The 15,482-nt window shown below is 39.1% G+C and overlaps 2 protein-coding genes across 2 annotated transcripts; both read right to left on the bottom strand.

The window, feature by feature from the left end:
* Positions 1-54: 54 nt before the first annotated feature.
* LOC103969299 (D-xylose-proton symporter-like 3, chloroplastic) lies at positions 55-6,051 on the bottom strand. The gene is made up of 14 exons (XM_009382793.3): positions 5,767-6,051; positions 5,585-5,679; positions 5,420-5,498; positions 5,265-5,324; positions 5,103-5,169; positions 4,887-5,011; positions 3,726-3,827; positions 3,255-3,632; positions 3,123-3,170; positions 2,956-3,018; positions 1,547-1,627; positions 1,249-1,347; positions 857-994; positions 55-403 (listed from the first exon to the last, which is right to left on the bottom strand). Exons 1-14 carry the CDS (start codon positions 5,968-5,970, stop codon positions 269-271), a joined length of 1,674 nt encoding a protein of 557 aa, XP_009381068.2. The 5' UTR covers positions 5,971-6,051; the 3' UTR covers positions 55-268.
* A 4,369-nt stretch (positions 6,052-10,420) lies between these two features.
* LOC135596234 (very-long-chain aldehyde decarbonylase GL1-11-like) lies at positions 10,421-14,993 on the bottom strand. The gene is made up of 7 exons (XM_065088242.1): positions 14,810-14,993; positions 12,645-12,782; positions 11,951-12,096; positions 11,590-11,709; positions 11,310-11,522; positions 11,152-11,232; positions 10,421-10,852 (listed from the first exon to the last, which is right to left on the bottom strand). The coding sequence occupies exons 1-7, from the start codon at positions 14,957-14,959 to the stop codon at positions 10,783-10,785; spliced, it is 918 nt and encodes a 305-aa protein (XP_064944314.1). The 5' UTR covers positions 14,960-14,993; the 3' UTR covers positions 10,421-10,782.
* Positions 14,994-15,482: the final 489 nt, after the last annotated feature.

The raw sequence follows: 15,482 nt of genomic DNA, 5'->3' as shown, positions 1-15,482 counted from the left end.
GGAAGACAATAATTGAGCCAAGACATTGTTTCTCTGTAATCCCTTTCCAACACATTTGGACCAAAAGTAAATCTTATTAAAGACCAGAAAAAGAAAGCTGTGGCTGCGTCAATAAATAGTATGTAAAAAAGTGAGATAGAATTTGTAGAATGTACGTTTGAGAAGACTATTGTCCACCATAGTTTGCTTACATTAAGCATGAGGCACATGAGCAACAAAAACAGTATTTACTGTCATGTTTGGATGGAATGCAAGATGATGGAGGCCTTCAATTCAAGATCTTGGCTTCGATTTCCTCCAAACTCAAGCCTTTTGTCTCCGGAACATAGAAGAAGACGAAAGCAAGCGACAGCAATGCAATGGCCCCGAAGAGAAGAAAAATATTAGCTGGTCCAAGAAGCTCCTACATGATGAGATGTAAAAACATCAGTACCAACAAAATCATACATTAAAGGGTATTAAATCAAAAGCTAAAATGTACTTAATTTGAGTAGAGATCAAAAGAAGATTCAGGTAGGCACCAAATAACTAACCCGTGATAACAAAGATAAGGGTAGACATGCCATAAAGGTTTGCTACCAATATAAATCCGAGAGCAGATTAAACAAGAGAGCAAAAAATTATCCAAGCTAATAGCAAGTTAATTTTTAATAATTTTGAAAATTTCAAAGGACAACACAAACTTCATGGATCATAGATATCGGCATTTATATTGGTCTAAACTATTTACAATGATCAGATATTGTCAGCATCAACTGGCTAGCTGGCTGCTAAATTAATCATTATAAATATGATAAAATGATATGTCAATAACTTTATATTTTTCTATTAAAAAAATCCCTTGTAGCATTAATACCTTCAGGGGTGAAAAAGCAAATGTGACTAGTGCATTCGATCCGAAGTTAGTAAGAACTGCAAGACTGATTCCGCGTCCTCTTGTACGGAGTGGGAATATTTCTGACACCATCAGCCAACTAATTGGACCGAACGATACCTGGAAATCACACCACAGTAATTGTGTTCAGAAAAGCATCTTGGTAGTCATTTTAACAGGCTATTTCTAAGTGATATAAGTTATATGGAATCTGAATTTTAATATTTATCTCCCATCTGATTGCATTTGGAACATATAGTTGACTAATTTGGAACAGCTAGTCCTCCAAAGAATTACAGGTGAAAACACTGCCAAAATCAAATATATTCTCAGCACCACATTTGAGGATGCATATGGTGGCATAAGAAATCTACCTGGTATGAGCCAACGTAAAGAAGCAAAGCACCTACTGCCACCAGGGGAAGGCTTCCAAGAACATTGTAATATGCTGCAAGAAGGAACAAAGAGAGCACCTGCACCACCCAAGAAGAAAGGTTTTTCTTCATCTTTGTATAATAAAGCAAAGATATCAATTAACATCAAGTTTGACGCTTAGCAAAGTCAGGATATGAAAGTTAAGGAACCATTCCGCCCAGAGGCATATGATGCACCGTCATCCAACAATCATCAAGGAAACTTTGAGGTGGTAACGAAGCAAAAATAAGTACGTACAATTCCACCAACACCTCCTATCAACAACGGCCGTCTCCCAAGGTTGTCAACTTTCAAAACAGCTATCCCAGTCATCAGCAGCTGAAAAACCAAACCAACCAGAAATATTCTCACTTTGTAGGAGCTTATGATACTTCTTTTATGTATTAACTATAGTGATATCGCAAACAATACCAAAAGTGACAAACAATAGGAAATTTGTATTGGAAAAAAAATAAAAGTATCATGAAAATAACTAAGATTAAGATAAAACGTTATAACATTAGACATAATCAGGAAGCATCAAGTCACATTCAGAAATATCTACATGAATGACATGAACTTAAAAACCAGAAATATCTACATGAATGACAGTACATTCAGAGGTTGTACTGTGGTCTGTTTCTTACTCAATTCCGTTCATGCTTGGTAATAACCATGCACAGTGTGATAGATGCATAGATACATATTAGAAGACAAGCATATGCCAGCCAAAGTAGCAGCTGCAAGTTGTGATGAAAATAATCATGATTATGTGCCAAATTCTCTTATATTATTCCTACATACAGTCTGCAGATTAATAATAAAATCTCCATACAAACAATATCAGCTCATAGTAACAAATATTCACACATAAAACACAATGTCCATATGGTACAATCTGCATGCATACAGCATGTGCATATTGTAACATGCATAATTGCATGGGTACCTAGGTCCATTGCATAGAGGATCAGATAAGTTATCAAAAAAGCTGATAGACTCTCTTCTCTTTCTGGTAGATGGATAATCTAGACAGACTTCAAGTGGGCACATAATGTAGGTTAGAAAATAAAACTAAATTACATACCCTTAGGTGTGTGAAGCATTTGAAAAACATCTTCACATCCTTGTTATTTTATTTTATTTTCGATTTTGAACCCTTTACTGCTCTTTAAAACATCTTCACAGTACACTTCTATTTATATCACATTGATCATACCACAAGACGAATTTGGTAACATCCTGATTATGTCAATAAACTACAGGATAATGAAGCTAGCAAGAAAAAGCATGGTTTAGCAGACACTATTCCTCTTTGACGTAGGTTCTAAGCTACTAATGAAGGTATTCAGCTCTGGTGGGACAGTAATGTTCGAATTTTCAAGTTACAGATGAGGTATGATAAACTTCCCTTTTTTACTTCCAGGGAGAAATTGAAATGAACATAAAGATTCATTCTTAATCATGATGCAAAAAAATTAGGTAAGATATAACAAGATGATTATATGAGAATTGTTCTCCATTTCTGTGTTTATTTAGGTACTGTCACATTTGAGGTATCAAACAACTAATAATTGGTCAGATCTATCATCATATTTGTTTCTACATGTCTTTTAATCCATACTTAAAGTTAAAAATCTTAATAAGTGAAATTATTAAGGTCATACCTTAAATAGTCCAATCACAACAGAAACTCTAGCAGCATCAGATGCAGCTGAAAATCCAGCACTCTGCAAGGAAAAGAAGAAGTAGAAAAAAAAAACCACCAGCGAAGCCCAAAAGATTGAACAGATTAACTCCTTCATCCAAAACATAGAAATTCCTTTCAAAGCACCTGAAGGATTGAAGTAGCATAGTACAAAACACTTGGTTGCCCAGTTATCTGCCAAAACAAAATTCAGTTTTCCAAAAGTGCAACTTGTAAGCCAAAGCTACATAGAAAATCTAAAACGATATAGCAACCCACCTGCTGGAAAAGGACCAATCCTCCTCCAATTATAAAAGCCTTCAAACTTGCTCCTTGAAATACCTCCAATAAACTGCCTTCAGAATCCTCCTCGGCATATGCAGCCTTCAGTGAAACCAGAGTTTCATCTATTTGTCTCTCGGATATTTTATCACCAGCTGGACGACCACGAAGCTTGGCCAAGGCATTCATAGCCTTTTCTTTATAATCCTCTAAAGCTCCCTTCCCTTGAACTGCCCTGAGAAGTAACCATCTTGGAGATGGTGGCAGAGTCCACATGCCCATAGCCATTGCAAGTGCAATTGGAGCACTCAAACCATACATGTACCGCCACCCTCCGACGGCAGTAATCTCAACACTTCCCACAAGATACCCCAACTGGATTAATATGAAAAGATCCTCTCAGTATCAAAAGTTTTCTGACTTCTAAAATGAGGGGGACGTCAGTCATCAAGAAGTAGAAGATGTTACCAATATCCCAAGAACAATAAAAAGCTCCTTGAGAGATATCAATGTTCCACGTATTTGCGATGGGGATGTCTCTGCAATATAAAGAGGAGCTCCATGCATGGCCTACAGTAAAGGCGCACAGACTTGTCATTGAAAGTAGTAAAGTTACTACCATTCAAAAGAACTGTTGATTATGTTGATCATCACATATTCAGAGTACACATGGAGAGATGACCCTACCAGTGTGGTTTGTGCTAGGATTGAATGCCTAAAACAAGGTTGCAGTACTAAACTTCCAAGGACAACATATGCTTACACAAAAGTTCTGTTATACCCTAATATCTTAACTTCCAAGGACAAGTTAAGATTATTGAATGGATAGTTCAAGTCTAAGAGGGAGTGCTGTGGTTACAAGCTTTGCACATACATGAATTATCAAAGAATTAGATATCACATAAGTGTGTAATTAAAGTGAAAGACCATCACATCAAGTCCTAGATTAAAATAAGTGTTAATTAGACAGGTAATGCTCCAACTAGGAGGCTAATTTTACTATAGTTCTGAGTCTCATGAATGGAGAAAAGGAGGTTTAGTTCCTCTCTTCTTTTCTCTCTGTCTCTTATTTTTTTTCCTCTCTCTCTCCTTCCTCTCTTATTTTTTTGGGTAATTTTGAGAATGTAATGTGGCACAAATGAACTAGTCCGGTCTATAGTCTTCATGATAGACCCAAATGATCATGCTTACACGCCAAATATTTCATCAGAAATCTATTTATTGCAATAGGTCCGACAATTTGAGGGTTGTAAAAACTAAAAAAACAAACTGAATTTTGAGAATGACATTTAACTCATAGTTGTAGAACTATCAATTCAATCTAAACTAAATCCTCATTTTAGAAAAGGTTGGCTTTGTAATGCATCTTGGTGAAACTGAAAAGCAACCTAGAGAAAAGAGGGCTGTTTAAAAAGTAGGATTGTAGCTCAATTGATGTTGTTGAAGAAAGAATAAAAGGAGCCCTGAAGTTTAAAAGGCAACATATTGGCATTCTTTCTTCTTTGTGGGACTTCAGTACTAAAGGTTTGGAACACCATTATGATTGTCCTCAACCTTAAGGCCTTCCAATTTTACTCAATATAACAAATGATGCAAAAAAAGAAAAAGAAGCCAGTCTTTGGCACTTACCATACCTATACCAATGCCATAAATAAGTCGACCAATAATAAGAACAACAAGATCGGGAGCACATCCCGTGACCAATCCACCAACAAGATATAGCGCAGAAGCTGCGATCAATTCTCTTCTTCTTCCTACACCAAAACTACTGCAGTAAGTATCCTACAAACTACAAACAAAACATACTGATTGAAAGTGCGAGAAAGGATAAGGTTGTATATGTACCAAGAAAATCAGAAGTGGGGTATGCAATGAGGGATCCCGCAAGAGCTCCATAAAGTGAACCACTCACCTGAATCAACAAATTGCAAAGAAAATTTGCAACCCATATTTCTCTATAAAATCAGGAACGTGTTCCATTTTAAGAGATGCAAAATTGAATATTACCACAAGCCCGAGCTGCACAGCTGAGAGGTTGAACCAGGTGGTACCACTGAGCTCAGGAGACTGCGTAAGAATAATAAGTCGAGTATAATTCCAAAATTTTCCTTCTTTTTTCTATCTATCTCAATGAGGGATCATAAAATTGGCAATTCACTTACTTGGAGAGAGATGGAAGCTCCGGACGTGGCACCAATGTCATAACCGAAGAGAAGACCACCCAAAGCAGGGAACAAGAACCTAAATTTCGAAACTTGACCATCAAATTCACAACGCCAATTCTCAAAATAAAAAGAAAAAGAAGAAGGAGATCGTCGGGTGCTTACGGGATAACGACGGAAGACCAAGAAAAGGCGTCCTCTGTCGCATCATCCGAGGGGGACGGGGACGAGTAATCGGGGCCTTGCGCTTGGGGACGAAGCTTCGCTCTCAAAGGCAAAAAATTAAGAAACGAAGAGCAAGAAGAAGGCAAAAACAGCAACGGAACGAACGAGAGAGAGCTGCGTACCCTGAGATTGGGCGTGATGACGGTGGGGAGGAGGGGAAGGCGGGAAGATTGTGAGGCGGCAGCGTTCTTCTTGCTCTTCTTCATAGATCGCAAGGGCTGAGGGTTATAGTGGACTTTGGTGGGCGTCAGCCGGGACGGAAGCGGCGACGCGTAACCGCCGGCGATGGGCCGGACAGTGGCGGAAGGGGCCAAAACGCTCGCCATCCGCGTGTAAACACCGACGTTTCTCCTCCGTCGAATTCCAGCGAACCAAAACGCTTTTAAGTCCAGAAATAACGGACGCCACCTTCAAGTTCAAGGACAAAAGTTTAACGGACGCCACCTTCAAGTTCAAGGACAAAAGTTTACCCGTCCAAACTACCGTCTTATAATCTGAAAGAGCACGTGCCATCCATCTCGTGGGGACACCTTTTCTTTCAATCACAAGGCAGGTAGCCCGGCGGGTACCGTTCAATCGGATATAGAAAACATTGAATTTGTCCAAAGTATCAAAGCCCATCATGCTGCAAAAAGCGGACGGCTGGTAGGAGAGGCCGCGCTAATCTTCATGCGCCATGTGAAAAACATGTGTTGACCGCAGAACAAGCCAATCTCATGAGCAATAATGAAGATGATGCAGAAGACGAAATAACAAGACAAAAAAGATACAATGCGAAAACCTTATATATATATATATACATAAAAAAAAAAAAACAAAGATTTGATCTGACCTGAGAATGCTCATTTACTGACTTTACAGAGTGCTGATTTCAAGCAGATGAATGAATAGAAGAGATCAATTAGTTGTCTTCAAACAGTCAAAAAAGGCAAATTAATCATTAAAATAGGCATGTGGAGTCCAACATAAGAGGTCCTAAATTGCAAGCAGAAGCCATTGACAACTTCCAATATTTGTGGGAGAAGTATCATGTAGAAGAAGGCTCAGCATGCAATGGAACTATCATGTAGTCCTCAATTATCAGAAGACTCAAAAGATGCAAGTATGTTATGTTCAACATCAACTCGAATTTAAGAAAAAAGAAAGTATACGCGATGATAAACACCCAAATTGGCAGAATCAAAATTATGCCCAAACTGGTTTGAAAAGGTATATGAAGCAAACTTGCAGAGTAATTTTTTTAAGAAAAGAACATATCCTTTTTCGAAGAACAGCAACATGATGAGCAAGAATGATTAATGATACCATGCTAATATTAGCCGAAAAGAACCACAAGCAAATAGAAAGAGAAAAAATGGCACCATGTAGATACAGAGTGATATATAAGTGGTACTGAAGCTAGCTAGTGATGAGGACAATATTTTTCCAAAGAACAAACAAAACATAACCTTGCTATGTGCACAACCTTATCAAAAACTTCTAGGGTCATTATCAGTGTAATAAATGTCTAATGTTGGCAGAACATTGTTGTGAACTGTATGTCATTGGCTTAGACAATCCGTCAGCATCATTCGGAGTTGTGAACTGAAACTAGGTGTGCCTGTGTTACTAGCATGTGTAAATTACATGGTGTATACCAAAGTAAAACACAAAAAACTACATTTGCATTTATCGGAAGAGTAAATTTTTTGTCCCAGGTCACATGCAGAGGAAAGTGAGAGGGACCAGCCCCTGGTAAGACCTAGAAAATCTTGATTCTTATTTATCAAAAGAAACCACCAAAACACATCCTCTTCACCCCATTGATAAGGTTAATGGTGTTTGTTTATATAATCATCCAAATCTTGAGGGGAAAACACCCACTTCAATTTTAGAGCCTCAGCTTTTACACTGTTATTATTGTCAATTTTGTTAGATTTTAGCTTCAAAAAGATATTTCACAATGGATTAACACAAATTATACAAATCTACCATGTACATTTCTTTAGCTGGATACCCTGCGGTATATTATACATGTGTATAACTAACATATAATTTGTATTATATTCACTAAATCAATGCTGCTGATGCCAATTCAGCTGGCTTCATGCAATAGAGAGAGCATGCATACCAGTGCATCCATTTAATCTCTCACAGAGGAAAACAAAGTAAAAGGGCACTGAAATTGTCAAAGGGAAAAAAGAACATCGTTCCGAGAAATATAAGGACTGTATTATGCATTATAACTGGATTTCATGTATCTCATTGGGTCTTCATTAATCCAAATGTATTCGCCTTCTTTAACCCAAATGTATTAATTTACTTTGCCACCTAAGCTTTAATGAACCGAATAAATTCTGTATACTGACAATGGAGGGTACAATCATTTGAAGTCCAACAACATGGCACTTAAAGAGTTCCAGTCAATGAAAAGGAAGGATAAGGATTGCATCTACCTCTGAGACAAAGAATGCATTTTACCATAGGCATAATGAAAAAAAGAAAAAAGGTTTGCTTATTGATTTTACATATTAAATATGAAATAGAGCACAAAAACAAGTGAGAGTTTCAGTTTTCTCAACTACAGAAATTTCTTCATGGCAATGACAGATAAATAAGAACAAATGAGTCAAATGTAACAAGAAACACAGGTCATCTTACAATGTTGTTTCTCTATTAAGAATGAAGCTTGAATTTTAAGCATAAATGATTGACCAAGCGGCTAAAATCAGAAAGCCAGTATCATCAAAAGAGTACTTATCCATGGACGTCTTCTGTTTGTGTTAAATGAAATCAGAACTACATTTAACATGATTTAAGCAAGTCAGATGGAACTTGAAAGAATGTCCTGATGTAAAAATAAAACATTACTTGCAGTGTAAACAATCAAACATTTAAGAAAGATCACATCTCTACCCTACAACAGAAATTGCCAATTTTGTGCACCCAAGACCAGTTGCATAACATAAATGTTCCTCCTCTGTACATTAGGAAAGAATTTACTAAGGCTGAGTGACAGTGGATGTGAACAAGAAACACTCTCCATGTGGATCCTGGCAAAAATAAGTGAGCCAGGACAAGCTTGTGTGAACAAGAAAGACCAAGGCTAAGCTGCATAAAGACATGCAATTGACTGACTGGTGCAGTTGTCCTTTCCCAGGTCAACTTGTATTCTATCTCTGTCCCATGGTCAAATTTACTCTAATTTGGAAACTAATTATAAGCTACATGGTAAAGATCACAAGATAAAGAGAATAACAACCCAAATCAACTTATGGCACAAAGCAATGATTGAGCAGATGACTAGAACAAGAACTGTTTTCAATGTGAAAGAGTGCACTCCCAGTACCCATCTACTTAACCCCAAACTTGAAATTGAGACAACCAGCTTCTTGTCTGCATTCAATTAGCCTCTGTGGCAGATCCTCTTATAAGATGATACCATTCTCATCAATCCCAACTTCATTTGTAATTTTATTGTCCTTGAACTTTGGTATTTATCTCTTTTGTAACAATATTTTCTTGTGTACAGCTTTCTTCTTTGTAGGCCTCTAAAGGGTAGATGATAGAGAGAACAGAAAAAGCTGCAGAAATGATGTTCATCAGAACACTGTAGAAAGCTTAATAGATACTCACGTAGTTCTCCTTCCTTTCCTGTTCTTATGGTCGTCGTCTTCTTCTTGTAATTGGGTTCATACTTGGCTGAAGAGATGGCCAAACGGTGGTGGACAGGAGCTGTGGCGATGGGAGGGGCGGTCCCCGGGGTCACCTCCATGACCTTGGCCCCTTCCCTACATCTCCGCAACCCCAACAGCGCCGACGACCACCGCAAACACCACTTCAAGAGAAGAGAGAAAGAGACCGCCGCCGCCGCCGCCGCTGCCAATATCAACGACAGCAACAACAACCCCAACAACGACGACGGCAATGACGAAGACTCTGCCGGCGGCAGATAGACGGGCACAACAGGCCGGCGACCCCGTGCCGGCCGCCTGGGTCCTAGAGCAAGCCGAGGCCACCGGTCATCATCACAAGGGAGAGCCCCAGCGCGCTCTGCCCGCATGTCCTCGAGATCGCGAGCGAGCCCGATGTCGCGGAAACCGTCACCTCCTTCGCCCGCGGAGGCAAGGCGGCGTCGGAATCCTGAGCGGCAGCGGCGTCGTCACCGACGTCACGCTTCGCAAGCAAGGATCGCCGCCCGGGGTCGTCACCCTCCCTGGACGCTTCGACATCCTCTCTCTTTCCGCGACCTTCTAGCCGACGCTATCGCCGCGAGGGACCGCCGGGCTCGCAGTCAGCTTAGCAGGCGCCGAGGGCCACGTGGTGGGCGTCAATGTCGTGGGCAAATTGGTCGCATCGGTCCCGGTAATGGTGGTGGCAGCCACATTCTCGAATGCACCATACGAGCGGTTACGGCCGGAGGATGAATCCCCGGAGACGGACGTCGTCGCAGCAGCCACATGGGCGGTTGGTTCCGGTATCGATGCCAACAGATCAGAAATCCGTTGAGGTTTCAGCCGCCTCGTCCATGTAACTGCCGTTGTTGGCAGTGCTTGTGGTAGTCTTCTTAGCAGGTTAGTAGTGATGACTCCATATATTCTACATATCACTTTTTATGGTCTATGCAATCTCTTGTACCTTCCGATATGAGATTAAATTGGAGTGTTACACAAAACTCATGCATTAAATAAACTAAGATTTAAGTGGAATTAACCCCATGACTGTTGTATTTACCATTTGATTCACACCACCACACGCAGAACTTCCCCAACTTCCAATAACTCAACTCAGATCACATATTAATCTGACTTTGATTACTTGTTACATACTGGTACAAAGAAAACTGAAACTTGGTGATTAATAAGTCAAAACTAATGGTGCTCATGACAGTCCAACTTCCACAACCAAATTCTACACAGTTAACACCAATGATGAGAGAGAGAGAGAGAGAGAGAGAGAGAGAGAGAGAGAGAGAGAGAGAGAGAGAGAGAGAGAGAGAGAATCATCCCTGGATCAGAGAGACTATTGAAGAAAGAACAATGAAGGATTTAGGAAGGCCCTGCAACTCCTTATTACAATTTTAAGATCAGAATCGTGCCATCCAGACATAAAAGTCAGCAAATTTCTGGTGATGATATCAGACAGACTTAGGATGTGATTTAATAATTCTTTCCTTCTACTTCCTCGATGGCCCTCAGCTTCCGATAACCTTTATCAGTGCCAAACAACCTGAGGGATAAGAAAGAAACTTGGATATACAAGTGATGATTCCTAAACCAATTAGGCCTTCGTCAAACAAGAAAAGAGAGAAGACGAATCTGATACACCATGCCGCATATTGCTAATTCACGCGGTATGCTTGTTGTGGATTCTTTTGGTGTGGCATATAACAGAAGGAAATATATGTATATATATATATATATATATATATATATATATATATATATATATATATATATATATATATATATATATATATATATATATATATATATATATATTGCAAACAGAAGGAAGATAGTACTCACCAGTCCATGTAAACAAAAGTTGATGCATAATTGCCCGACTTTGTATAAAGCACACGGTGATGGTAGTCATGGAAATCAGCACTGCAAAATCAATTAAACGCCAATAAATTAATAGGTTTTATTTTTTGAAAGCACACTGAAAATATGATGTAACTCACCCTCCATACAAAGGCAAGAAATTTGAGGGGCTCCATGGGAAGTGGTATCCGCTGTGAGCCTCAACTGTCTCTAAGACTCTCAATATCATCCATAACCACAGAGTAAAGAGGTGAGGGCCAGTTAGAGCTGGACCGACAACTGTGGCAAAGCCAAGGAACAGGATTTCAGCAGGATGGGCATACTCTGAAGTCAGTCCAAAAGGTGTAGCATATCTGCAAATAAAACATTGGTAAGATAAAGAACTCATAAATGGATCTCTGTCGAAGCCATTGCACTTACTCATGATGGATACTGTGAACATGCTTGTATAGCCATTTGGTATGCAGTATTCGGTGTCCCCAATAGAACACGAAATCCTCCAAGATGAAGTAAAAGATAATTTGAGAGATGATGACAGACCTACAGGAACATATATACAACCAAAAGCTTCAGATAAGAAAGCATGAAAGCTAGCCATATTACACTGATCATGTTCCATCAATTGGGTTTTCAGCTTAAATCAACATTTTAAAAGTCATTCACATAAATATTGGTCTGCTCAGAACCTCAAAAAACACATATAAATGCATGAACCTGATTTGTGATGTGGCTTTGACATTCGAAAGTTTTTCCAAAGCATTTTAAAGGAACGATGCTATACCAGTGTGGCAATGGAAGACTGCTTCTCAGACCCATGAATCTGAAAGTAGGATAAGAGACGAGCATAACTGGTAAGTTGACACATACATGGTACAAGACTAGACGCACAATACATTTCTCTTGCGCTTCTGAAGTGTTGCTCTTTTTCTGAAAAAAATAAGACACATGGCTCATTAAGATTTAGTGACAAGCAGAGATGCAATTTATAACTCATAGAAACAAAATCTTTTCTTTTTAAATTTATCTAATAATGGACACAAAGGTTGGGAGAGATTATGCTATGTAGATATAATACTCGTAAAACAGAAGAAGCCAATACAGTTCAGGTTAATGGCATATCTGAGGAATCATGGAACAAGTCCAGTAGATGCACACAACTCAAGGTTTCTGAGAGCACATGCATATGTACGAGTACCATAGAACTCAGAATAGACAGCATATTATTTATTGCAGACATTATCACTAAATCCACATTCCTCAGGCAATCATCAATGACCAAATATTTCAAAAGAAAAAAGCTTCGCAAAGTCATACAAATTTATCAATTATGACAATCAAGAAGGCCCGATGTCAAACAAGGATGTTATGTGTAGGCTGTTCACAAAGTAATTACTGTGAATTTGCGCTTAAGAAAGTTATCAGAGTCCAAAAGTAAAAGAAAGAGAGGTAGACCTCTGCATGTTAGGATGACCAACCTGAATTTTATATTTGCTGAAAAGTCCTGACCTCTCGAAGTATATGGATGGAAGTCCAGATAAGAAAAAGATACTTTCATGAATTAAGAAAGTGCCAACAGTTGCTAATTGGAACTCACTGAAATGAGTGATAAGATACTGCATAACAAAGAACAAACAAAATAAATGAGTAATAATTACAAATATTAAGATTCATATGCTAATGCAAAGTAAAATATGCATGCTTGCAGATAAAGTACAAGAAAACAGACTGGTCCTTGTAAAACATGCTTGCAGAAAAACACATGTATCTCACTTTCCTTAAGAACTCATCAATGAAAGAGTTCTATACATAGAAAAGATTTTGTCATCCAACCAAATTAATTCAATGAGAGGACAAATAGAATTTTTACGAATTCACAAATTCAAAGCAAGTAAAACACCTCAAAGGAAAATACAGATGATGGTGAGAAAGACCTGGTACCATTTTACAATCCAAAATCCTTTTGCCGATATTTAATAGTCTTTAAGAAAGTTGACCAAATCACCAATTAAACTTGCATCAGAGAATTCCCTCAAGAAAGCCAACTAGAGATATCAGTTTAATTTCCATGCATTTTCTTCCTGTAGTGTCTCTTTTTCAAGTTTTGAATCTTTCAGTAGCAATATAGCCTAAAAGTCAACAGAAGTAAACAATCCAATGAAAACAAGAGCAACATTTCTTCTGCAGTCAAACTTCACAAGATGCCAACAACTCTTAGTTACCACCATGCATGTTGACAACTGTGAAAGGCAAGGAGTTTAAAACAGATATACTTGCATTTTTTTCCAGACAATAATGAATTCAAAAGTATAAATTCCAATATTTTCTTATGTCCCTCAAGCTTCTAATAGTCCAATGACAAACTTGCCTTAGATGCTACTGGTCATCATCTAACATTAGTGGCATATGTTCTTGATAGTTATACCATGCTCATCAAGGAACTGTGAAACAGTTTGTTATTTAGCATGATGTCCCTAGACAATAAGAACTAACACTGAGTAGATAGATTTAAATCTTCAAGCATATATAATGTTTCCTTAGTCATGCCAGCCTTTTCTGCTTATCAATCACTGCTCCATGAATCTACAACATCTAGCCGAATCATATCTTAACTTAAATCATTGACATGGTAGCAGTAAAATCCAGAATATAATTATCCTTCCAGATAATAAATGAAGTAGAGTCTCTAAAAAGTTTCAATTAAGCAAGTCCATGCTGCTCCTATATGATGTATATTAAATGGAACTTATACCATCAATCACTTTGGTTCTTACTAGTAAGCAAGGATTCTTGTCCACCAAATTATTTCATTTTATTCAATTCATAGTAACAAATTATAAACAGAAACCAATACTAGGTGAGAGGTTCCAGTTTATAAATATAGTTAACCCTCTTAAGACCTCTCATGAAGCTTACGATGAGCAATGGACAGGCAAAGAAAAATTTGAACATGCTGAAAGTAGTATTACATAATTAGATTCCACGGTGAAAGTAACTTATACGAGTGACAGGTTAACTCTATCAGAAAAAACCATGTGGAAAACCTAAATCCAAAACAGGGTGCACATTAGCCACTTTTAGAAGGAAAACCTACAACGACGATCATGTGAACAACTAGAATATGGAAAGCATAGACTTTTCAAGTTGGAAATCCCTAACTCCTCAACCAGCGCCTGAAAAGTCCCCAAACAAATATCTCGCGTGTCATCAGACAAAGTGAGAGAACCAAGTGAAGAAAACAAGGCCTCAGCCATTTTTCTTCTCAGAATAACAACAGATACCGAGCTAAAAACCAGCAATCGTGCTGGTTATCACGTCAAGCCTCGTGTCAGTGTCATACTTAACCTTTTTCACAAGATAGTACCTCTTTCGACATGTCAAGCGACGCAGAGGGCAGGGAAAACCCTCCGTGACAACCGAAAGGTGAAATCACAGAACCACAACCGTGAACCAAATCGTCACCACAATCTACTTAATATACAATCTGGCGTAGTAAGCGCAGAGGCCAAAAGGAGCAAGGCACTCAAGCAAACGAATTCGTCGCTACACTGTCCGTCTCCATTTTCGAACGGATCCGAAACACTACGTTACGAAGAGGAATAGGGAGGAGAGAGAGAGAGAGAGAGGGAGAGAGAGAGAGCACCAGCCAACATGAATCGAGGAGAGACGCCATGGATGCAGTTGGGGGCCGATCGCCGGCGACGTCGATGCCAGACTTCAGGTGGAGAAGTCGAGGAAGAGCTCGACTCGATCGATTCCGCTCCAAAGCGAGGTTGTGTCGACAGTCTGTCATCCCTCGTGGGAGCGTTTTGGACCTTTCCCGAGGACACTCCCATTATACACCCTAGACTCCTATCCGTGCACTGATTCGAAGAAATCGCTGGGCCAGTGCGGTAAAGCTGCGGGACCCACGTAAATAGCGTGCTTTCTGGTCTTGCCTCTGGAATCCTCGTGGGACGTGTTCTAATTTTTCAAAAAGCCAACGTGTACTTCCTAGCGGATCCTGTGCGTCTGTTTGTCGCCATCTCAGAGCCGGGTTACTTCCACTTAGAATCCAAACCCAAATCCCTCACGGGTTTGCGGACCCAAAATGATAAAACTCCAAACTGGTCTATTTATTGATGAACCGGATATTCGAATCAGAACGTGCAAGTCTGATAACCGGAACCGATAAATCATAAATCTACCGTTTTGGTTGGCATCAAACCGGATTCAGGTCTAAAACTCGCGGGCCCTAAGATTGAGATCCGATTTCACGGATGCATGTTAGCGAAAGACCACATTTGTTTCAGGATTGAGATCCGAGTAGTTTTATA

The sequence above is a fragment of the Musa acuminata genome, chromosome BXJ1-10 (genome assembly GCF_036884655.1).
Source record: "Musa acuminata AAA Group cultivar baxijiao chromosome BXJ1-10, Cavendish_Baxijiao_AAA, whole genome shotgun sequence".
NCBI classification, from domain to species: domain Eukaryota; kingdom Viridiplantae; phylum Streptophyta; class Magnoliopsida; order Zingiberales; family Musaceae; genus Musa; species Musa acuminata.
This window is presented reverse-complemented; position numbering and strand designations above follow the sequence as displayed.

Bases quoted from the DNA above. Each gene is read 5' to 3' on its own strand.
- LOC103969299 (XM_009382793.3), bottom strand. From the start codon at position 5,970: ATGGCGAGCGTTTTGGCCCCTTCCGCCACTGTCCGGCCCATCGCCGGC. The intron at 5,680-5,766 runs GTACGCAGCTCT...TTGAGAGCGAAG, and splicing joins TCATCACGCCCAATCTCAGG to CTTCGTCCCCAAGCGCAAGG. The intron at 1,628-2,955 runs GTATGACCTTAA...TTGGTTTTTCAG, and splicing joins TTGTGATTGGACTATTTAAG to CTGCTGATGACTGGGATAGC.
- LOC135596234 (XM_065088242.1), bottom strand. From the start codon at position 14,959: ATGACAGACTGTCGACACAACCTCGCTTTGGAGCGGAATCGATCGAGT. The intron at 12,783-14,809 runs GTGCTCTCTCTC...TTTGTTATGCAG, and splicing joins TCCTCGATTCATGTTGGCTG to TATCTTATCACTCATTTCAG. The intron at 11,710-11,950 runs GTATAGCATCGT...ATGTTCCTGTAG, and splicing joins AGTCTTCCATTGCCACACTG to GTCTGTCATCATCTCTCAAA.